The sequence below is a fragment of the Prionailurus bengalensis genome, chromosome A2 (assembly GCF_016509475.1).
Source record: "Prionailurus bengalensis isolate Pbe53 chromosome A2, Fcat_Pben_1.1_paternal_pri, whole genome shotgun sequence".
NCBI lineage: Eukaryota > Metazoa > Chordata > Mammalia > Carnivora > Felidae > Prionailurus > Prionailurus bengalensis.
In genome coordinates, this window is record NC_057348.1 from 160,605,744 (window position 1) to 160,629,456 (window position 23,713).

Consider the following 23,713-nt stretch of genomic DNA (forward strand, 5'->3'; position numbering starts at 1 on the left):
TAGATTCTGTTCAGTTGCTTCGGAGTTCCCAGCATCGGCTCAAGCGTGATGGCAGACTGGCTTTTCAACCTGCCTTATAGCATCTGCCAGCGCCCTCCTCCCCTGTCCCACCCCCTGCTTGCGTGTCTGGGGCACTTTCCTTGGACAAGTGTGGGGCGTCCAGTGCATTGGCCCCTGGGCCCGGTTCCACCCCCTACCATCACTTCAGGTGAATAAAGTCACTCAACTGGGTTTTTCATTGCATTCTTCATAGTGGTGACTTGAAACAGTTTGAGAGTCACCTCATTCTATTCAAAAATCACTCATTTCGCCAAGGCTGGTCCAGTCTCTAGTGTCAAGCTTAGCCCTCCAGTTCTCTTCCTCCTTTAGGCTCAGGAGACTTCATGCAAATACCACTTTGACAAGCCACCCGTTAGCCCACTCTTCCCACAACAAGCCCCCGGGAGCCCCGCAAACGTGCTGTGATTACAGTGTAGGCTCTTACTTGGATCCTCAAAGATTCTATAATGTAGTGTTCCTGCTTGGGTAAGGGAAAATAATAACCAGTGTTTACTGAGGGCTGGGAGAAGCAGACGAACGACCTGATGGAATTCATTTGTCAGCATGCGTAACCGATGAATGAGTAGGACAAGTCTGGGTTATAGGAAGGAGCTTTCTGCCACCACTGGCAAAATCCGAAGCAGCACGTGGCAAAGAATCCCGATGCATGGTGATAGGATTAACCAGTGAGATGGGCCTGGCTTCCGGGAATGGTATTATTAAAGGTTCAGCTATGTTCGATGAAAACACCTAACTTCGGATTGCCAGAAATTAGCCTGCTAAATATGAGAATATTCCAGACAGACAAGGGAAATGATTGTGTAATAGTGAAGCTAACATGAAGTGTTTGACCAGCACCAACTAGAATATCAGTTCCCATCCCAAGTAAATTAAAAAACAGGATGAGCCCATTCATCCTGAGGTCAGAAGAAAGGAGCTCGTGGTAGTTAGGCTCTCCCCCTGTGGCGCCCAGGGGCTCTCTCTCTCTGTCCAAGATGCTACATCCAAGTACATTAGACTCTCTCTTTCTTATTTTTGGAGCCCTAGAAATAAGTCTTTTGCTATTTGCCTGTAAATCATGGTTACAACTAGAAGCCTATATCAGGGTAATTCTTGAGTACAATACAAAACATAGTTGGTCAGACTAAGAACACAAATTATATGCAGGGAGGTCATTGTACCTAGATTACCGAAGTCCAATACATCCCCTTTTTGTAAAAAGCCTTCTGAATCAAGTGTCTTTTGATTCCATATACTTCTGTCTCCTCAGATCTAACCTATTCATACCAGAGATACTCTACCCAGCTCCTTGAGAAGTCTGCCTTTTCTTTCTACCAGTTCATTTATATTGCCTGTACTAGACTTCTCTTTCCTGTCTGCCTCAGCATTGTCTCTTTTTATCCCTGGAATATATTGAGAAGATCCATTTCTCTCTCTCTCTCTCTCTCTCTCTCTCTCTCTCTCTCTCTCTCTCCTGCCTCCTTCTAAATGGGTGTGCTTCCTTTGATCTATTTTACTTTCTGGACCAAGGACATTTGATATTCCCTGGAGAAGTCAGAGGGGCACCTCTCGTATGCCCCTTTGAGATGAGCTAGTGTGGTCACTTAACAGATACCCAGAGCATCGGTGCACAAGATGATGAAAGGTATACGTGGAGAAGAGAGCACCCCACCTGATGCCACCGGTTGGCATATTAAACATTGGGATCTGTGAACTGTGCCCCAGTGTCTGCCTTCTCACAGGGTCATGTATCCAGGAATGGCATTATTAGTAATGTGTTCTACAGCCTTCCAATAAAAGATATTAAATAACGGGAGAACTTTCCTATTAGGTAATAGTAAAATATTTACTTTCACATGTACTTGCTTTGGCCAGCTTGAACAAATTAGTTATTCCCAGTAGACAATTCTCATTCGTAATTCTGTAATAAAAGATTCTAGATATTGTGCATTTTAGTCCCTGGCATGATAATTTTTATTTCAGAATCTCACTAATCGAATATTCATTATCTAATTATAATTAAAGTGCACAATTCCCTAAAGAATGCTTATAACTATTTAAATGAATAGGGACTTAATTAAAAGAATTAAATTAGGGGATTGAAATTATTCAAAGGGGGTAAACTTTATTCTTCAAGAACTGTAGAGCTGGAACACTAAGAAAGAAAAAAAAATAGGGGAAGGCAACACAAAATTAGTAAAAAGAAGCAAAACAGAGTCCTTATGTGCTCTGAGGGAGGACTGTCATATTAACTTAATTGTCTTTAGTTATGGAAAAAACAAGGAAGACGCGAGCAGCTTAGTAAGCCATGTGCTTCTTCAGGACTGCAGCTATGGCTGATGTGGTACGATTAATTTTTGCCTTCCCCACCAGACCAATGGTAGAGCCTAGAAGCTAGTGGACTCTCAATTACTATTTGTTGAATGAATAAGGAAGCAAATTCTGCCTCAGAATTTTAACAAGTTAGCTCCTGAGTCATTTTTCAAGTCAGCTTGTGGATACAGTGTTTCAAGGAGTTCATAGTTGAATCTAGTTAGAGTGTGTGCCCTTGGGTTAGAGTGTTTGTTGATATGCTCTCCGCGTTCAGTTTAAGGCCCATGAAGCCATGCTGGAGGCAGCCAGTCTCACAGGTAGAGCTAGAAGCTTGTTAAGTTGTCCCTTTGTGTCATGAACTCTTTCCTGCTGTAGACAGAGATCATCCGCCATGACCTGGGAGAAAGCATGAACGTAAAACAGAATTAGCCTTCTTCATACACATGTTGAGTTTGTGTTCTAGTCATACTAAAAATTAAAAATGAAATGACTTTGGGACACCTGGGTGGCTCAGTCGATTAAGCATCTGACTTCGACTCAGGTCATGATCCCAAGGCTTGTGAGTTCAAGCCCTGCGTCAGGCTCTGTGCTGACAGCTCAGAGCCTAGAGCTTGCTTTGGATTCTGTGTCTCCCTCTCTCTGCCCCTCCCCACTCACAGTCTCTCTCTGTCTCTCTCAAAAATGAATAAGTATTAACAAAAAAAAATTTTTTTAAAGGAAATGATTTTGAGTCATTTTCTGGATAGTGGTATAAAGGGAAGTGATAATGATTTTAATCATAGTTAATATCAACTGAACCATATAAAGCTGCTTTTTTTGTATGTCCAACACAGTTGAATTCCACATAGTTTAACCTAATATTTATTGAATGCTTTCTTTGTGGTAGGTGCGGTGCTATGTAATTGACTGTATGTTAACTGATTTAAATTTCACCCACCCAGAAAAATTTTAACAGATGAGGAAACTGAGACTTAGGTTAGGCAACTTGCCCAAGATGGAAGGAAGACTCTCTTTTCTTAAGCAGAATACCATCCTGCCCAGGAAAAGTATGGATGTTGTAAATGATGCTATCAAAATCTTGCCTTCTGATCACTTGAGTACATCAACAGAATGTGACAGTGAAATATACCATGGTTAATTCACAATGCAAATTATCTGCTTTTTAAAAGTTGAAATTTGCTTATAGTACAGATATGATTGTCACTGCACTATCAAGGTCAAGTTCTGCAGCTGTAAGACATAGTCTTTATTCAAGGAAAGGATGTCACATTGAAGTAAAAAGGACAAAGAATTATAAAACCTACTATATCATTAGAGTGATATTTTTGTTGGCCCCATATTCTAATCCAAAAATGAATATCTATAGTGCTATGGAGATGAAGAGGAAAAAAAATTAATCCGGGAAAGTCCCAGAAAACTCCTAATCTATGTCAAGCAGAACTATTTTGTCCACATAAATCAATTACGAGAGTCCAAAGGAAGAAGCAATGAAATCAGTTTGGAAGGACCATGGAAAGTTTCACAGAAGAGATGACAACTGGAAAAGGCTTAAAAATGAGTGGAATTGTAACAGGCAGCTAAAATGGGAAGGACATTCCAAAAAAGGTACCATGTTCAGAGGAAAGTGTGAAAGTCAACAAAATTGAATAATAATGAATAGATCAGGTGACAAAGAGGCAAGGAGTCCTCAGAGCTTGTGGAATACTGGAACGGGCTCACACTGGAAAGAGACCAGGCTTGGGAACTTGAACTTTGTCCTAGAAAGCACTAATGAACCACCAATGCTTTCCCCCTCTTGAGCTATAACTTTCATAGTGTGAAGTGTGTAGATCTTAAACATACAGCTCAGTTATTTTTATGTATTGTTATACTCATGAAACTATTGCCCAGATCGAGATACAGCACATAGCTCCCTAGCTCCCTTGTACCCTCTCCTAGACAATCCCCACACATTTTACTGTTCTGACTTCTGTTACTGCAGGTTATTTTTGAACGTTCTTGGCTGTCTTATAAATGGAATCATTCAGCGTGTGCTCTTTGGTGTTTGACTTTTTTTCTCAATGTTTTGTTTTTGAGATGTACTATTTTGTTTTGGTTTTCTGGTTGGGGGGGGTAGCTATGGGTCATTTTATTTCATTGCTGTTATGTATTTCATTCCATTATGTAATACATCAAAACTTGTATCTGGATATCTGGGTTGAGTAGCTTCCCTTTTTTTTTTCCCATGGAAGGAAAATTAATTTAATGGGCTCTATCATAGAAGTCCCAGAGTTGTCCTGTACTAGTTGGTTAAGACACACGTATCTTTGTATCATGGGAACAAGTACACAGCAGCAGATGCACCACCAACAACGAAGATGTTAAGTACTCAACGATATTCTGTACTTGTCTGTCTCTTCATCTCATCTGTTAAGCTCTGCAAATGTCTACCACTAAAGCGGCATTTGAAAAGCCGTAGAAAGACAGAAACCACACTTCATGGAAATGGTACAATGCACACAACATTATTTCTCATACGGGTGCTGGGAAAAAAAGTCCCTTTTCCAGGATACTGGGTTAAAATTAAATGTGTTTAACTCAATGTAGAGATCGTCATAGTCTTTGTTAGACTCGTTGGCGTTTTGAAGAGTTAAATATAAAATATACATAGCGTTTCCCATACTTGGAAGATCAAATAAGTTTTTCCCCCCAGAAAACTTACTACCCTCTCCCAGAATCAATGTTTCCCAAAACTCAACATAAAAAGTTATATATAACTGTATGGACTTCATTGTGAATTGTGTCACCTCCCACCAAAAGTCATGTTAAAGTCCTAACCCCCAATGTGACTATTCTTTGGAGACAGGGCCTTTACGGGGATAATGAAGCTTAAATGAGGCCCTAATCGTGCAGCCCTAGTCCGTTAGGGTGGGTGTCCTTGTAAGAAGAGGAAGAGACACAGACCTAGCTCCCTCTCTGGGTGTGCCCATAGGAAAGGCCGTGTGGGGACATAGTGAAATGGTGGCTGTCTGCGAGCCAAAGAGGGACGCCTCACCAGATGACCCTCCTGGCACTTTGATCTAGACTTCCGGCCTCCAAAACTGTGGGGAAATAAATGCCTGTTGTTGAAGCCCCCCAGTCTGTGATTCCTTGTTGTGGCAGTTCAAGAAGACCAATACAACAACCTCTAAGTCAAGGAAGAAGAGCTCACAGTGTCAGGCATCTCCAGGAAATGAATGACTAAATCCTCCCAGCCCCAGTCTGTATCCCTTCCCTGTTTCATTTCCAGATTTGCAGATTATTTGCAAACGAAACACTCTGCCCTGTCCGAAGTGTAGGGCAACTTCCCCCGCTGGATCCTCACAAGAACAAAATGGATTCACACAAACAAGACACTCACACCTTTTCTCCTCTCCATAAAACTGCTGTTAAATTGAGTTTCGCATTGTTTAATTGGCATAGTCCTGGAACTTCAGACCACTCACTCCTCTCTTTGATGGTGTTTGCTATCCCTCAATTAATAGCTATGGACATTTATTGCCTTTCTTCTAAAGGGAAGATTTATATGCCTTTTAATTTGTGTAAGCTGGACTGCATCATAAATGGTTCACCCTCTAAATTACAAAGTAAGCTTGCCAATAGAGGTGACCTTCTTTATTAAAATCTAATTAGCTGAAGTTGTAGGACGTCCCTGAGAGGGTTACCGAATTTCTGTTTTTCTCTAAGCCCAATAAACATCAAAGACCTAGCTGGCTAGAGTTAACCACAGAGCTCAGAACCTCACTGTGAAATTATCCAGTTAGTGCTTCCTTCAGCCATTTTTTCCACAAGTTCAGTCCCAAGAATCATTTCCCAAAATATCCTGGCTAGCATATTTTAGAGGCCAGGTATATCTCACTTGATCAGTTATGAGTTGAGGAAAGAGACCCAGGTGTGCTTTGCTCACTGGATCTGAATAAGAGGATGCTGAACTGGTTGTTTATATTTCCCCAGCAATGGTCAGAATGTCCTAATTGTATGCCACTTTAAGTCATTTTGTGGACAAAGTCATATGCTCTCTACATGCTATTTGTATACATGCATAAGACATTCATGAGTTTTGCTTCCAAGCTTGGATAATAATGTGGGAAAATTGGTTATAGACATGTGATAAGCCATAATTAATTGATTCAGCTCCCAGTCTATACACAAAAATCTCAAACTCTTCAAGCCTTTATCCTGTCACTTCTTCCATTTGTCATTTCTCGTCTCAACTTTAGAACAAGTTTACGGTTATGGGCGCCTGGGTGGCTCGCTTGGTTAAGTGTCCAACTTTGGCTCAGGTCATGATCTCATGATCTGTGGGTTCAAGCCCCACGTCGGGCTCTGTGCTGACAGCTCAGATCCTGGAGACTTCTTCAGATTCTGTGTCTTCGTCTTTCTCTGCCCTTCCCCTGCTCGCTCACTCAGTCTCTCTCTCTCTCTCCCAAAAATAAATAAACATTAAATTAAAAAAAAGCAAGTTTACAGTTGATCTCTCCTTTCTCATTTCCCACTTGATGACCAATCATTGACATTTTTCCCCATTACTCTACTGAAAGTCTTTGAGATATGTCCAATGATCTCCATATTGATATACACAATCCACGTTTTTAAAACTAGACATTTTTGGGGCGCCTGGGTGGCACAGTCGGTTAAGCGTCCGACTTCAGCCAGGTCACGATCTCGCGGTCCGGGAGTTCGAGCCCCGCGTCAGGCTCTGGGCTGATGGCTCAGAGCCTGGAGCCTGTTTCCGATTCTGTGTCTCCCTCTCTCTCTGCCCCTCCCCCGTTCATGCTCTGTCTCTCTCTGTCCCAAAAATAAATAAACGTTGAAAAAAAAATTTTTTTAAATAAAACTAGACTTTTTTGGTAATGTTTCATGTAATCAACTGCTTTTTCTATCCCTGAAGTTCTATATTCCCTTGCTTACTTTACACATAATTCTTTTGGCTCCCTCCCGAATTTTAGGTCATTTATTTTCAATTTCCTTGGGTCATCCTTCCTCCTTCATGCTGGATATTGATCACATTCTTAAGCCCCTTCCTGTGGCTGCCTTCTGCCTCACATTAGTCGCAGTTACTGAGAGTTGTTTGGGAATTTTCTTTTTATGTGGGCCATCTCATCCTAAGGAGTAAATGTTTCTCATTACTGTAGCTGAGGCCTTTCTCCATGTTTACATTTCACAGCATCTTCAAGATATTGATAACATAAAAAAATGTATTGATCATCTTAAGGGCCCCCCAGAGTTCAGAGACAGGTAAAGGAAATGTCTTCCACCTTCAAACAGTCTTTGGTGTTCACTAGGGGAACAAAATGACCTGCTGAGATGAAGTGGGAATGACAAGGTGTGTCAAAAATGATGTGATGTTTGCAGAGAAAAGATTGTGGTAGAATCAATACGAGAGTCATTTCTATGGATTTGTGTTACTTGGAGGGGGCTTTAGAAATAGCAACAGGAAGAAAAAAGCAGTGCTTCTTAGTTAAAAAAAAAAAAAAGAATGCTTATGTCATTGAAAAACAATACCTTTTAAAAAGGATGGGAAAGGGGCGCTTGGGTGGCGCAGTCGGTTAAGCGTCCGACTTCAGCCGGGTCACAATCTCACAGTCCGTGAGTTTGAGCCCCGCGTCGGGCTCTGGGCTGATGGCTCAGAGCCTGGAGCCTGTTTCCGATTCTGTGTCTCCCTCTCTCTCTGCCCCTCCCCGTTCATGCTCTGTCTCTCTCTGTCCCAAAAAAAATAAATAAACGTTGAAAAAAAAATTTTTTTTAAAAAGGATGGGAAAATCCATAAAATAAAAATTCAGGGTATTTTGAACTTTCTTCTGAGGCCAGATTCATCAGAACTAATGCTCTTTTGCAAAGATTAACCTACTTAAGTAAAAATTTAGGGAGTAGAGAATCTGGTTATTATTTTTCATGATTGTGAAGATGTGTGGGAACAGTGAAAAAATACACACATAGTAAGATGAAAATCTGATATTATAAAAATTAGCCAGCTTTAGAACTTTTTTCATACCCAAAGAAGAGATCAGAAATTAGGTTTCTTCTGTTGTCTTGGATTTTCAGCCCTGGCTCTAAGGCTGTGAACTAGGCTAAGGAGACCCCCACATTCTAGCTCTGGGTGCAACTCTACCGACATTACCCAGTTATCTACCTCAGGTGACATAAGAGAAGCTTGAAAATTCCTGGAGAAGTCCAAGGGGCCAGTGCGAAAGATTTATTTGCAGAGTTATTAGCATATTCTGTCTGCCCCTAACCATCACACCATTATGAGAGTGGGAAGGGGGGACTTGAGGGAAAGCTTGCCCTGTGTCTGGTGGAGTTAAAAATGATGGCATCAACTCACATCAGCCTGGAGGACCCACTGCCTCACTTTAAGGGGAGCGGACACGGCCATGTTGTCAGTAGCTTCCCCTTTCAGAGTTCCCAGTGCATTGTGAGCCAGAGAACCTAAGGGATGAAGCCAGCCATGCAAAATCTTGAAAGGAACCCACCCCAGGGCCATCGAGCAGAGAGAGAGACTACAGATGATCACACAGAAGCAGAGGGGGACATCAGTGATTCAATACAAGTGCCATTCTGATTTGTGCATTTGTCTATTAGTTACAAATAAACTTCAGGAACACTGAGGGAACCCAGAGTATTCACCCTGAGTTTTAAAGATCTGTGAGGCTTGTACAAGTGAAGTCTTTCCCACTGACTACTTTTGAGATGCCAAGAGTTGACCATTAACTGCTGGAGATGGAAATACATGGAAATGTAAGTGGATTACACATGAAGCACCCCCTCCTTGCTAATCATATAATCATTATACAATGTTAGGCACAGTTTTCAAAAACACAAGGAACCCTTGCTTAAGGGAAATATGAGTGTAGGTAGACAAAGTAAACAGTCCAACTAGTCCCTGATCTGGTGAGATAATTTTCCTATGTGATAAAACCATAGATCTGCATTTCATTTATAGAAAAACAATTGAAATTATTCTTAGCAGAATTTGAGAAATGTAAACATGTAAACATACACACAAGTAAAAATATAAACATACATTAAATTCTGGAATGGTGGAGATTGATCACTTTTTCCTGGTGCAGTCACTAATTAGTTAAATAGCTTAGACCAGGCATGATTGTATTCTACATCTGTTACCTCGTCTGAAAAATAAGATTGATGACTAGAGCTCCCAAAACATAGGCTGGATACTATTATTGATAGTTTCTGGGGAAACTACATAGAACCACAAAGTCCTACCCTCAAAGGCTATGAATGACCTCACCCCTTGAAAAACAGACCCAACATTTATTACGTTTTATGTCACACATTTAAGTTAGCCAGACTCATCCAAACGAGTATTACCTGTTGTTCTAGAATTATAAAACAAGCAAGCAAATGTTAAGTAGTATCAGATAACTACAGAGGAGGAACAAAATATTTCCTCTACTTATCATAGGTTGTCCAGTTGGGGTCTTGTAAATGACACTGTCCAGAGACAGATTAGCAAGAGAAAAACAAAGAGAAGTTTAGTAACATGTGCATGATGCATATTCACATGGGACCACCCAACAATGAATAACCCCAAAAGATGGCTAGAACTGGTATACCATCTTAAGCCAAAGGACAAGGGCATTTTGACTACTGGGTGGGAGGCAGGTCATGAAAAGGGACCAGGGAAGTATGGTAACGAAGAGTTGTTTAGCGAGATTTATTCTGCAGGTTCTTCTCCATAGAAAATAATTTTTGAGAGTCCTTATTTTAGGTACAGGAGAGGGAGACCTCTCTGCAAATGGAAATTTATTTTCCAAAAGGAAATCTTCTGCCTTTTTTAGACATTTTCCTGTTTTTGCTAATCTCAGTGGTCTTAAATTCAAAATAATCTATATGCCAAAGGGCCATATTTTGGAGTTGCATGTTCCGATACCTTTCAGAACCAAGATATCGTAACCTATCTTTATAAAGAAACAACAGCTCGGATAAATTTAGCAGCTTGCTCTCTATATAGAAGAGTTGAATTAGTACTACAGTCTTTAAGATCTCATTCTTTCCACTATATTAATTATATATGAGTCTTTGAATTGAATACTACTTTCTAAAGAAAAAACAAAGCATCATTTAGAGGAAAGGAATAATAAAAGTGTTTCAAGAGCATTCCAGGCACTCCCATTATGAGAAGCGTTTTCTTTCTCATCTTTCACCATTGATAGTAAGCACATACTAATTACTACTTTAGGGTTGTGCCTAGCTACCTTCTATTCATGTATTTATTCAATCATAAAACATATGGAGTGAGCTACTTTGGGGTGCCTACTAGTATTTGGTTTATAAAGTTGCAGGAGACAATATATATGGCCTCCAGGAACTTGTATTCCAGAAGGAAAATCAAAGAAGAACATTTTGCATAGAATCCTGAAATGGTTACTAAGGGTTTTCTTAGAGATTCGAAACTGAAGAGATAATTGTCTTGCATTTATAAAAGGCCTAAGCTATTCCCCCTGAAAAGAAGTAATTGAATCTGTAATTACTTTCATTTCATAGGGGACATAGACATGGATTCTAAAGATCTAATTGTGATGGTTGTTTTCTTAATTACTCTAATTGCTTTGTAGAGAACACTACCTTTCATCCATTGAGGAAACTCAATAGTCAATAGTGACTGAGGACACCATTAGAAGTATTTTAAAAGTTCTACTTTACTGTGTATCAGACTGTTCTTTTGTTTATTTCAGCTTCTGATGATCCAACCATGCTGAGATAGCCCCCGCGTGTTCTAAGAACAAAGGCATTGACTTCTGGCCATGATTTTTGTAAATGAGCATAAAGGAATTGGCAGTCCTGCTCCATGCTGACAGTGGGGCTGCCCTTCTAAGAACATGCCTTCACCTCCACATAATCACTTCAATTCCTTCCTCTCTCCAGTCCAGTCTCCACGATTCATAGAGATCTGGTTTCTGGGAACGGCCCTTTGTATCATTTGGGCATGGCTTCTATTAAAAATGGATGGAAACAATCATTTGTTACATTATTCCTGAAAGCACGTTTTAATAGGGGCCAGGACAGAGGAAGAATGAGAGCATTAATTTCCTTTTGAGGGAAAGGCAGTGCGGTGCATCCCCAGGCAGAGATGTCCAAAGATGGAGTTGATGACAAAAAGGAAAGACAAAGAATAAACATTCTCATTTAACTTCAAAAAGATGTTCTAACTAGAACTGGCCTTGACTTAAGTTTATAGGTTTCCCATATTTCTTATGTACAATAGGTATGAACTAGTAAACAGTTAGGTAGCATTTGTAATTATACCCTGAAGAAGCATCTCATTCCTGGGTAGAATCGCTTGGTATGTTGGATGTGTTCTGAATAGTTATTTGGGAATCAAAATGTGTCAGGTTCAACTGTATGTATCTCCCTATTTCCTTGCACTTCCAAAGTCACAAGGATTAAATGAGAACATCCATGGGAAAACACCTAAATAATTTAAAACTATACAACTGTAAGTTATGTATGTGCTTTTTGATCAAGAGATGGAAAGAATAAGAATGCAAAGATTTTTTCATAAAAATGACTACTGGATCTAACACTTTTAGTGGAACTTATTCATAGAGTATTAGCTTTCCAGGAAAACTCGGGAAAATTCTTACAGAGTTTTACCTTTTGACCTACTCTTTTTCTGAATACTTACTATGAAAAAGGTAACGTGTCTGGGGATAACTATTAGGAGGCAGAAAGGATAGAAAGATACAAAGACGTGTAGAAAATATGAACAGTTTATAAACAGTTCTTGAGATGAAGATATGCTAAATGCACCGGCATTTACAGGATATCGCAATTGCAAATGGTGCCAGCTGAACAGAACGTTATCATTAGGCATGTGCTGGAAAACCAAGGATGTTTGGTTTTTTGATGAATGAAGTACAGTTCCTATTTTAAAGATAGTTTGGCAAAGTGACGGGCATCTCAGGCTGGGGTAAATTCTGAAGAAGGACTGAAGATGAGGCTCAACCATGGGTAGAATGTTCTGTGCCATTTTAATCTCAACTGTTAAAGAGTGCTAGTGAAAGTCAAGGGTGAGGACAAAACAGACTGAATGTTCTGGGAAGGGGTGTCCTGAGATCCTATTTAGGAAGCAAGGTTAGTGGAATATGTCAATGTTGATACAGGGTGAGGCCCCTAAAAGAAGGAGTCGGTAGAGATTCTGTAGTTCCAGGTACAGAGTCACAAAACCAGGATTATACCATTTCCTAATTCCATGGACCAGACTCTCTCTTCCAGTGAGACGCGTAGAAAGGAAATGTCTTCCCCATTGAAAGCTGGGATTCACATCGATCATCTTTTTTTAATGACTATTGAAATATAATTTGTATACCCTAAGATTTAATCATTTTAATTATGTAATTCAAGGAATTTTAGTAAGTTCACAGAGCTGTGCAAAAAATCACCTCAGTCCAGATTTAGGACATTTTCGTGACCCCTAGAAGATTTCTGTTTTCCTTGTTTCATACTCATCCCGATAAAGACACTAATGTAGTTTCTGGCTCTGTAGATTGGCCTTCTCTGGACAATTTGTATAAATTAAGTTATAGAATATATGGTCTGTTGTTTCTGGCTTATTGAACTTAGTATGATGTTTTTGAGGTTTATTGATTTTGTGCATTTCATTTCTTTTATTGCTGAATAATGTTCCATTGGATGGATATACAACACTTTGTTTATCCATTCACTGTTTGATGGACATTTGGGTTGTTTTCACTTTGAGGCCATTGTGACTAAAGCTGCTATGAACGTCTACCCGAAAGTCCTTGTGTGGTTGTATGCTTTCATTTCTCTTGCATAATAATAATAATTCCAGGAATGGAATTATTGAATCATATGGGAAATCTATGCTTCGCTTTTAAGAAACTATCAAACTTTTTCAAAAGCAGCTGTACCAGTTGACAACCCCACCAGTGACGTATGATGATTCCAGTGTCTTCCGATCCTCGTCAACACTTGTTATTACCTGTCTTTTTATTTTATTATTATAGCTATTCTCGTAGGAAGAATGTGTAGTCTTAATGACATTTCTCTAGTGATTAATAATCCTAAGCATCTTCTCATGTCTTTGTTTTTCATTTCTGCATCTCTTTTTGAGACATCCTTGTAACTAAAACTTTGGCTTTCCTGGATCCTTCCCAAAATTTCTAGCTTAGATGATGCTGCGATGGAAATGCATAAAGCTCACTGACTATAATTCTGGTTGTTGTTGTTGCTGTTGTTTTAAGTAGACAGGTACTTCTAAAACTTAACAAAGGAAAAGTCATTCTTCTCTGCTAAAATTATAGGATGGATTCATAGTGTGGTAACTCCTGTAACATCCAGAAGAAAATCAAGCTTGCAATTGCAGAAGTTTGGGATGTCTCTTTTTCTTTAGGGTTTCCTTTTTCTTTTTCTTTTCTTTTTTTTTCCACTGAGCTAAGGGCAAAACCAAATGGCCTAGAGTCTTGTTTGCTATCTCAGCAGGATAAGAAAAGAAGACAAAGGAAGAACAGCCAACAGAGTAAAACAGAATTCCTCAGGAAAATAGCAGCCAAATAGCAGTAAGGCCAGGTTAGAGAAGCAAAATCCATAGAATCAAGTTTTACTTTAATAATGATACTGATAGAAATGTTATGCAAGAGTCTGAGTTCAGGGCCTTCTTGAAATGCATGACAGAATTTTTCTAATGTACAAGCCCAGTAACAGATGTAATTAGATTATGCTAACATGATAAATAGTTACTGAATATCTCCCTAAATTAGATTGACCTCCATCGGTAAAGATCATAACTTTCAGTAAAGGCTCATTTTGCTCACTAAATAATTTTCATACAGGTACTAAGATAGAAGTCTTGGTGTATTGATGGGTCCCTCTCCAGATCTCAGTTTATTTTCTTTTCACCTGCATGTCTTTTTGAAAGTGGGTTGTGTTTCTTAAAACAGAATACAGGGGCGCCTGGGTGGCTCAGTTGGTTAAGCGGCCGACTTCAGCTCAGGTCATGATCTCACAGTCCGTGAGTTCGAGCCCCGTGTTGGGCTCTGTGCTGACAGCTCAGAGCCTGGAGCCTATTTCAGATTCTGTGTCTCCCTCTCTCTGACCCTCCCCCGTTCATGCTCTGTCTCTTTCTGTCTCAAAAATAAATAAACGTTAAAAAAAAAACAAAACAAAAACAGAATACATATTCTTTTCAAGTGCACATGGGACATTCTCCAGAATAGCTCACCTATTAGGTCACAAATTAGGCCTCAACAAATACAAAAAGATTGAAATCATGCCATGCACCTTTTCTGACCACAGCACCATGAAACTGGAAGTTAACCGCAAGAGGAAATTTGTAAAGACCGCAAATACATGGAACTTAAATAACATGCTACTAAACAGTGAATGGGCCAACCAGAAAATAAAAAAAGAATTAAAAATACATGGAAACAAATGAAAATAAAACACAATGGTTCAAAACTTTTCAGATTCAGCATAAGCGGTCCTAATTGGGAAGTATATAGCAATACAGGCCTACATCAAGAAGCAAGAAAAATCTCCAATAAAATAACCCACACCTAAAGGATCTAGAAAAAGAACATCAAACGAAGCCTAAAGCCAGCAGAAGGAAGGAAATAATAAATATTAGAGCAGAAACAAATGATATAGAAACTATAAAAACAAACAATAGAACAGATCAATGGAACCAGGAACTGGTTCTTTGGAAAAAAAAATTAAGTTGATCAACTTCTATCCAGATTTATCAAAAAGAGCAACTACCCAAATAAAGAAAATCACAAATGAGGGAGGAAAAATAACAAATGCCACAGAAATACAAATAATCATAAGAGAATATTATGGCCATATACAAAAAAAAAACCCCACTGCTAATATCATCCTCAGTGGGGAATAACTGAGAGCTTTTCTTCATATTCAGGAACAAGATTGGGATGTCCACTCACCACTTTTATTCACCACATAGTACTGGAAGTCCTAGCCACAGTAATCACACAACAAAAAGAAATAAAAGGAATCCAAATTAGCAAGAAGTAAAACTCTCATTATTTGCAGATGACATGATACTGTATATCGAAAACCCAAAAGACTCCATCCGACAACTGCTAGAACCCACAAACAAATTCAGTAAAGTCTCAGGATACAAAATCAACATACAGAAATCTGTTGCATATCTATACACCAATAATGAAGCAGCAGAAAGAGAAATTAAGGAATCGATCCCATTTACAACTGCACCAAAAACAGTGAGATACCTGGGAATAAACCTAACCAAAGAGTTGAAAGACCTATACTCTGAAAACTATAAAACACTGATGAAGGAAACTGAGGATGCCACAAAGAAATGGAAAGACATTCCATGCTCATGGGTTAGAAGAACAGATACTGTCAAAATGTCTATAACGGCCCAAACCAATCTATGCATTTAATGCAATCTCTATCAAAATATAACCAGCATTTTTTCACAAAGCTGAAAAAAAAATTTTTTTTTAATTTGAATGGAACAACAAAAGACCCAGAATAGACAAAGCAGTCTTAAAACAGAAAAGCAAACCTGGACACATCAAAATTCTGGACTTCGAGTTATATTACAAAACTGTAGTGATTAAAACAGTATGACACAAAATAGACACAGATCAATAGAACAGAATAGAAAACCCAGAAATGAGCCCACAACTTTATGGCCAATTAATCTTTGACAAAAGAGGCAAGAATATATAATGGGGAAAAAACAGTCTATTCAACAAATGGTGTTGAGAAAACTGGACAGCTATGTGCAGAAATATGAAACTGGACCACTTTCTTACACTGTACACAAAAATAAATTCAAAATGGATTAAGAACCTAAATGTCAGACCTGAAGCCGTAAGAATCCTAGAGGAGAACACAGGCAATAATCTCTTTGACATCAGCCATAGCAACCTTTCTCTAGATAGGTCTCCTGAGGCAAGAGAAACAAAAGCAAAAATAAACTTATTGAGACTTCCTCAAAATAAAAAGCTTCTGCACAGCAAGGGGAACAATCAACAAAATTAAAAGTCAACCTATGGAATAGGAGAAGATATTTGCAAATGATGTATCTGATAAAGAGTTGGTATCCACAATACATAAAGAACTTACAAAACTCAACATCCAAAAAACGAATAATCCAATTAAAAAATGGGCAAAAGATGGAGTACCTGGGTGGCTCAGTTGGTTAAGCATCCGACTTTGGCTCAGGTCATGATCTCACATTTCGTGGGTATGATCCCTGCTTCAGATTCTGTGTCTCCCTGTCTCTCTTCCCTTCCCCCACTCATGCTTGCTCTCTCTCTCTCAAAAATAAATCAATATTAAAAAAATTTTGGGGGGGCGCCTGGGTGGCTCAGTCGGTTAAGCATCCGACTTCAGCTCAGGTCATGATCTCGCAGTCTGTGGGTTCGAGCCCCGTGTCGGGCTCTGTGCTGACAGCTCAGAGCCCGGAGCCTGTTTGAGATGCCGTGTCTCCCTCTTTCTCTGACCCTCCACTGTTCATGCTCTCTCTCTCTCTGTCTCAGAAATAAATAAACATTAAAAAAAATTAAAAAAAATTTTTTTAATGGGCCAAAGACGTAGGTAGACATTTTTCCAAAGAAGACATACAGGTGGCCAACAGACACATGAAAAGATGCTTAACATTACTGGTCATTAGGGAAATGGAATTCAAAACTACAATGAGATATCACCTCACACCTGTCACAATGGCTAAAGTCAACAACACAAGACACAATAGATGTTGACAAGGGTATGGAAAAAGGGGAATCCTCTTGTACTGTTGGTGGGCATGCAAACTGGTGTAGGCCACTCTGGGAAGCAGTATGGAGATTCCTCAAAAAGCTGTAAGATAAAACTATCCTACAATCCAACAATTGCACTACTAGGTGCTTACCCAAAGAATACAAGAACACTAATTCAAAGGGATACATGTACCCTAATTTATAGTAGAATTATCTATAATAGCCAAACTATGGAAATAGCCCAAGTGGTGTCCATCAACTAATGAATGGATAAAGAAGTGTATATAATGTAACTTCAAGTTATATTACAAAGCTCTATACAAAGTTTTATATATATATTTATATATATATATTTTATATATTTAAATATTTATTATATATTTAATGTATATTATATATATTATTTATTTATTTATATAAATATAATTCATGCCAAGTATTGATACGTGTCTCTTACATGGCTGCCTGCCATAGTGTGCAATCAAAATATTAATTATTATTAAATTTTAAATTATTTTTCACTATTAGATTAAGTGAGTTTTGTCTTAAATGTTTCTTTTCCCACCTCAGAGATATCCCTGTGTCTCTTCCCTATCCCCACACTCAACTGTGGGTACAAGTTGTGGGACAGTCCACCATGATAGTCAGTGAAGTATTTGCTCAATAAATTCCCAAAGGAAAAATGGATACTGATGGTTAAGAGCAGGAGTTGGCACACATTTTCTATAAAAGGCCAGATAATAAATATTCTGGGCTTCAAAGGCCATATGGTCTCTGTCAACTACTCAACTCTTCCATTATAGTGTGGTAGCACCATAGACCATATGTTAGAAAAAATATGGCCATATTTCAGCAAAACTTTATTTATGGACGCTGAATTTTGAATTTCATGTAATTTTTCCCATGACACAAAGTATGATTCTGCTTTTGATTTTTTTTTCAACCCTTTAAAATGTAAAAATCATTCTTGGCTCATGGGCCATAAGAGAACAGGCAACAAGATGAATGGTTGTCAGCACTTAGTTTGCAGACTCCTGATTTAGAATCATGTAATTCTAAGTGGTAATGAACTGTGGAGAGTATGAGCCTGAAATTCCACAGGAATACACTTCATTCCTAGTGGGTTGTCAAATTCCAGTGTGTTGAAGGGTGTTTTCATTTATTGTTACTTTAATAAACTGCATATCAAGTTTAATGGCAAACATTTTGTTCCCCCTGTAATGTGATTTTAATTGATAGAAATTCTAATAAAAGAAGTTGGGTTTGCAAAAGAGTCCATTGAGGTATTTGAGGCTAAGTCATCAGTTGATACAGTATCAGTAAGAATCACAGTGCTTTTCTGCATGATCTTAGTTCTCACTTGGTAAACAAATTTTTAAAAAAGAAACTTTATTTGGGGAACTCAAGGGCAATGAATAAATTAAGGGAGTATAAAATACATTTGTTTGAAGCCCACTGGCTGAATTCTGTGACTCCTTTCTGTGTTTCTGTGGGCCCTGACACATGAGGGAATGTGTGTTCACTGACATTCCAGAAGGTCAGAGAGATAAGTAACTATCCCTAACAGCATAGCATTTGAAAGACAGGCTTCCAGGGGCACCTGGGTGGCTCAGTCAGTTGAGTGTCCGACTTCAGTTCAGGTCATGATCCCACAGTCTGTGAGTTCAAGCCCCACGTCAGGCTCTGTGCTGACAGCTCAGAGCCTGGATCCTGCTTCGGATTCTGTCTCCCTCTCTCTCTGTCCCTCCCCTGCTCATGTTCTGTCTCTCTCTGTCTCAAAAAAAAAAAAGAAAGAAAAAGAAAAAAAGACAGGCTTCCAAGTTGGTTCCCCTCAATTCCCTGAACTATTTGCTAAGAGATAGGAAAGACAAATCTTTAACATGATTATTGAACTGTCTCTCTCTCTCATTCTACTATCCTCCAAAAATCAGTTTTCTGTTATCAGTTGTATATACAATTTCAAAAATTGCTATTTATGTTCAGACTGTACAAGTGCAAAAAAAAATCATACAAAAGGGTAAGTTTGCAGAATGACTTTATAATGATTTGCGCCCCCCCCACCTCTCCGGCCCCAAATGAGGGCATTTCTCAGCCACAGCAGCACAAAAAGAGGATGAGGGGGCAGGAATTTCTTCTTTTTTTTTTTTTTTTTTTTTTAAATGTTTTTTTTTTTTTTCAACGTTTATTTATTTTTGGGACAGAGAGACAGAGCATGAACGGGGGAGGGGCAGAGAGAGAGGGAGACACAGAATCGGAAACAGGCTCCAGGCTCCGAGCCATCAGCCCAGAGCCCGACGCGGGGCTCAAACTCACGGACCGCGAGATCGTGACCTGGCTGAAGTCGGACGCTTAACCGACTGCGCCACCCAGGCGCCCCAGGAATTTCTTCTGAAGATGAATTCCGTGCTGCACCATAACTCACCTTGGGCCCATCCCCAAGAACCTCTCCTGGATTTCTGTATTCCTTTTCTTTTATGTAGGATGGGTACGGGGTAGAGTTGGGAGACCTGAAACAAGATAAGTATAGGGTAAGCAGGAAAACAAGTCTAAGAGAAAAACCAGACTGGGCTTGAATGTTCACTCCACGCTTCATTATAGATGGAAATAGACTCTTGGTGGGCACCTACTCCATGTTGGAAACTTCTCATAGACTCAGTTGTTCAAATAAGTGAAAAAAGAGGAAGGAACGAGAGATGTCCCTTACTTAGCTGATGCACCGCAGGGAAGAAAACCTCTGAAGGAACTACCTCGAAGCAATTAAGGAGACAGAGTGTTTGCGTTTGTGTTTTTGTTTTAAGAGTTTTGTTTCCTATATTATCCAAGTGATCTGGTTGACTTCATTGCGCTCTGATTCCTGACAACAGCAAACTGCTTGTGTGCCCAGTGTCTGGTGTGTGTTTTTCAAGCGGTGTGGTCGTCTACTCCCACACCGACATAGGATGCAACACGCGGGTTGTGACTCTCTGGAAATCGGGGTGTCAGTTCCGTTTTCCAGAAGGTAATGATGTCACAGTTGCTTCTGAGTAATATGCCGTGCGACCACTTGATGGAAGAGAGAGAACAGCTCTTTAACTGTGGTTCTACGTAGTGAACCTCTGAGCATTTATTGGAAGGTGGTCAATTATTAGGCAATTTAAAGTTATCAGGAAAAACATGTTTCTAATTCAGCCTCCTCATCCTTTTCTTTTTTTTTTTTTTCTTCCCTGTGATTCAGGAGGAAGGATGCTGGCTTCTTATCCTACAAAGATCACCTGCCAGTAAGCCAGGTGGTAGTTGGAGATACTGACCGGCAAGGCTCAGAAGCCAAACTGAGCGTGGGCCCCCTGCGCTGCCAAGGAGACAGTAAGTTTGCCCAGAAGCTGCGGCTTTTGCACTTTCTTGCCAGTTTTAAACCGTGTTTCCCAGAGACGTCAGAGGGTGGCAAGAAACAGGCTTGCTCTTCTGTAACCCCTGAAGAAACGTCACACGACGGAAACAGAACCAAACGGAGAGCGAGATAGACCTTAATACAGACAGGAGAGAGACAGCCGTAAAGCCTCCGGGACAGGAACCTAGATTTGGGCATACAAGGTGGATATCCGTCTTCCTTGTATATTCATATCTAACAAGTTTGACGACCTAAGTTTATGGTGATATAAATAGCAATGCTAATAGCATACAAGTGGCAGTCAACAGCTGTGATTCCACTGAGTGCTGCTGTTAATGCCATTAGCGTGACTATTTATATCACCATAACTCAGTTTATGGTGATATAAATAGCATTATGGCTTAATGTATCATTGTAAACTTGGATTACGGTCATACGAAGTTTGACATTATTGCTATCACATCTCATCATCATCAGAGCTGGAGAGTCCCTTGCAAGCCCACGGTTGTTTCTGTCACTACGTCTTGCTTTCAGGATTCGGCACCACAGAGAGGCATTTGGGGCTGCTGGCTTGGACTGTGGGAGGGCAGGGAGTTCGAGCGATGATCCCGTCTAATTAAGGGCACCATTAGGATTTTATGTTGTTGGATACCCTTCAGTGTGCTTTATGTGGAGTCGGAGAGAAACGGTGCCAGGCTGCCATGGGGATTCTGCAATGAACATCCTGAGTGTCTTTTCCCCTCTTCTTGTCTATGCGCGTGGTTTCGGCAAGTCCCCCGAGAGTTCTGTGCTTTTTGTGATTGTGTGCTAGGCATCAGGAGACCCCAGATTCTGCTCCTTGAATAACTGACTTTCCAGGAGACCTCAGGCAAACCCCTCCACTTTCTCGGCTCTGGTAATGAGAATATCACCCGCGTCCCAACTCCTCCTGGGGAGGCCATAAAGATTTTAGTGCCTGGATCCGGATTCCTCCTAGCAGAGCATTCTGTGCAATGGAATATTATTACCACTTCCATAAATCAAGGGAGAATTAGACCTACCCGATGTAATAAATTATTGCATCGACTCCAAGAGGTGTCCTAAGAAATGTAATGGTGCGTGCTTGAATGTTTACTACTTAGTAAATGGGGGCTGTTGGCAATTAAACAAGGCAATGTTCCTGATACAAAAGAGAGACCGAGTTTATGCTGATTTGTCTCTCTTTAGTTAGTTTAAAACTGAGACTGGTCAAAGAGCTTTATCATGCATTTGTTGAACAATAATACTTTATTTGTTGAGCCAGGCTTAGGAGGACTCTGCAGTCAGAAATTTGATTTCAACTGTTTAAGAAAACGATATTGACACAAAATAATAGCGAGTATGCATTTTTAAAAATATTTTGAGGGATTGATGTGAGATAGGATGACTCTCAAAATAGGCAGATTCTCATGTGTTTTCCGATGCAAATCCGTTTCATTATGTCATGATTCTTCATTCATCTACAAAGGTAAAATATTTCTCGCTTACCGACGCTAATTCTGGAGCGAGCTATGAATTAAACAAAGGGCTCCCCATGAAGTCATTGGTTAACTTGGTAAAGTTATAAAAATCCCACTTCTGCAAACTTGTTGCCTTCCTTACACAGAGGATTTCAGCCACATTACATAGTATATGTAGAAGTGTGTTAACAGTTTATAGTTACTATTAGCTTGTTTCCCTTAATCAATAAATCAGTCTTCAAGAAAAATTTCTGACATGTCTGCCATGTGTCTAGCACTTTACCAGACACTCTGAGAAATAAGAAACAGAAGCTCAAACCGCATTTTGAGAAACACACATGAAAAAAATGCTGGAAGACAAAATGTCGTATCAGATTTTGCAATACAATATTATTGCAACTGCTGCTCAAGAAAGGAGTGATATAGTGTATTTCAGCCAGACTTCGTATTTAAAAAGAGAAAACAGGAAAATCGTGGTGGCCAGTGTTTATTTGCATTTCTTTTCCAAGGCTGTTGTTCTTAGAGACATTTTTAGGACCCCTTATAAGACAAAGAGCTGTCTTAATCATGGGCACGGCATGAGCTCAGTATTCTTACAGCACTACAGCTTAAGAGAGACTGTTTCAATCCATATTTTGCCTGCTACTTCATAAACCAAAAGCACAGTCCATATTCAATTGCAATTATATGGAACGCTTTTGTGTCTGAGAGGGAGAAAGCGAAGGCTTCCTTTTTTGCAGGCAACTGAGAACATCATACCTTGGACCTGAATTGCCAGGTAGCAGCTTTATCTACCTTCCTTTAAGAATGTTCTAACACGGGCACAGTAATGAGAAAATGTTCCACATCATGTCACTTTCCAGTTTTTAACATATTTGATTTGCTCAGATACTCACAGCCCCCAATAAGGTGGGTGAGGTTAAGTATTAGCCTTTCTGTTTACAAATGAACAAAATATTTCTTTTAAAATGTCACTGACACTACAAATTTCTGTATACCCTTGTAGCCTCTGGGAGGCTTCAGGAGGAAAGGCAGAGCAGAGAACATAAACAGCTTTCTCTGTACAAGGTCGAGGTGGTTTCCCTGAGTCAGTCGATGATTGAATGAAATCATTAAAAAAAAAAATAGCCATTTGGGTCTTATCCCCACCACTCCCCCACCCACCCACATCCAGTTACCAATATAGCATGAATGTTTCAGGGATTAAATTTCAATCGTTGTGATGTAAAAAGTGTTACAGTGCATTTATTCTGTTGTTCATAGAGATTAACTTACTTTGTATCATTTACTGAAGTCCGTACAAAACTACGGCTTAAAAAACCAAATCCATCATGAAAAAATGTCTTTCTCTGTTCGAGGAGTCTTAGTGATGCCAGCCCTGGAAAGCTGTGTCTTGAATTAGGTCCCCGTTCTATCCCCCAGTCTTAGAGCATGAAACAATTTTTGTAGGCTCTGACCAACCGTTTCAGTGGTTTCGGTTGGCTCCATCATCCCTGCTGAGTTTCATTTTGACTTTGACTCATCCGAACTCATAGGCCCATAAAATCCAAATGCTAAAGAAAACCGGTGAATTCCACTCAGGTCTGCCGCATTTCCCATAGAGTGCTGAAAATGCTTATGATCTTATAGTTTAGTTTTCTATGGGGGTATTAGTGTTATTGGCGGGGGTAGGTTTTGTTTTGTTTTGTTTTGTTTTTCCAGACACGTTCAAACGGAAACCTCAAATCTAAATGAGACCCAGAGTATGACTAGTGATGGGTGGTTAG

General features: G+C 39.6%; 1 protein-coding gene across 1 annotated transcript in view; it reads left to right on the top strand.

The window, feature by feature from the left end:
• Positions 1 to 23,713, top strand: part of CNTNAP2 (contactin associated protein 2) — a 1,977,233-nt gene that overhangs the window by 1,593,524 nt on the left and 359,996 nt on the right. The window contains exon 15 of the mRNA XM_043589809.1: positions 20,317 to 20,444. Coding sequence (XP_043445744.1) covers positions 20,317 to 20,444 — 128 coding nt within the window. The remainder of the gene's footprint in view (positions 1 to 20,316; positions 20,445 to 23,713) is intronic.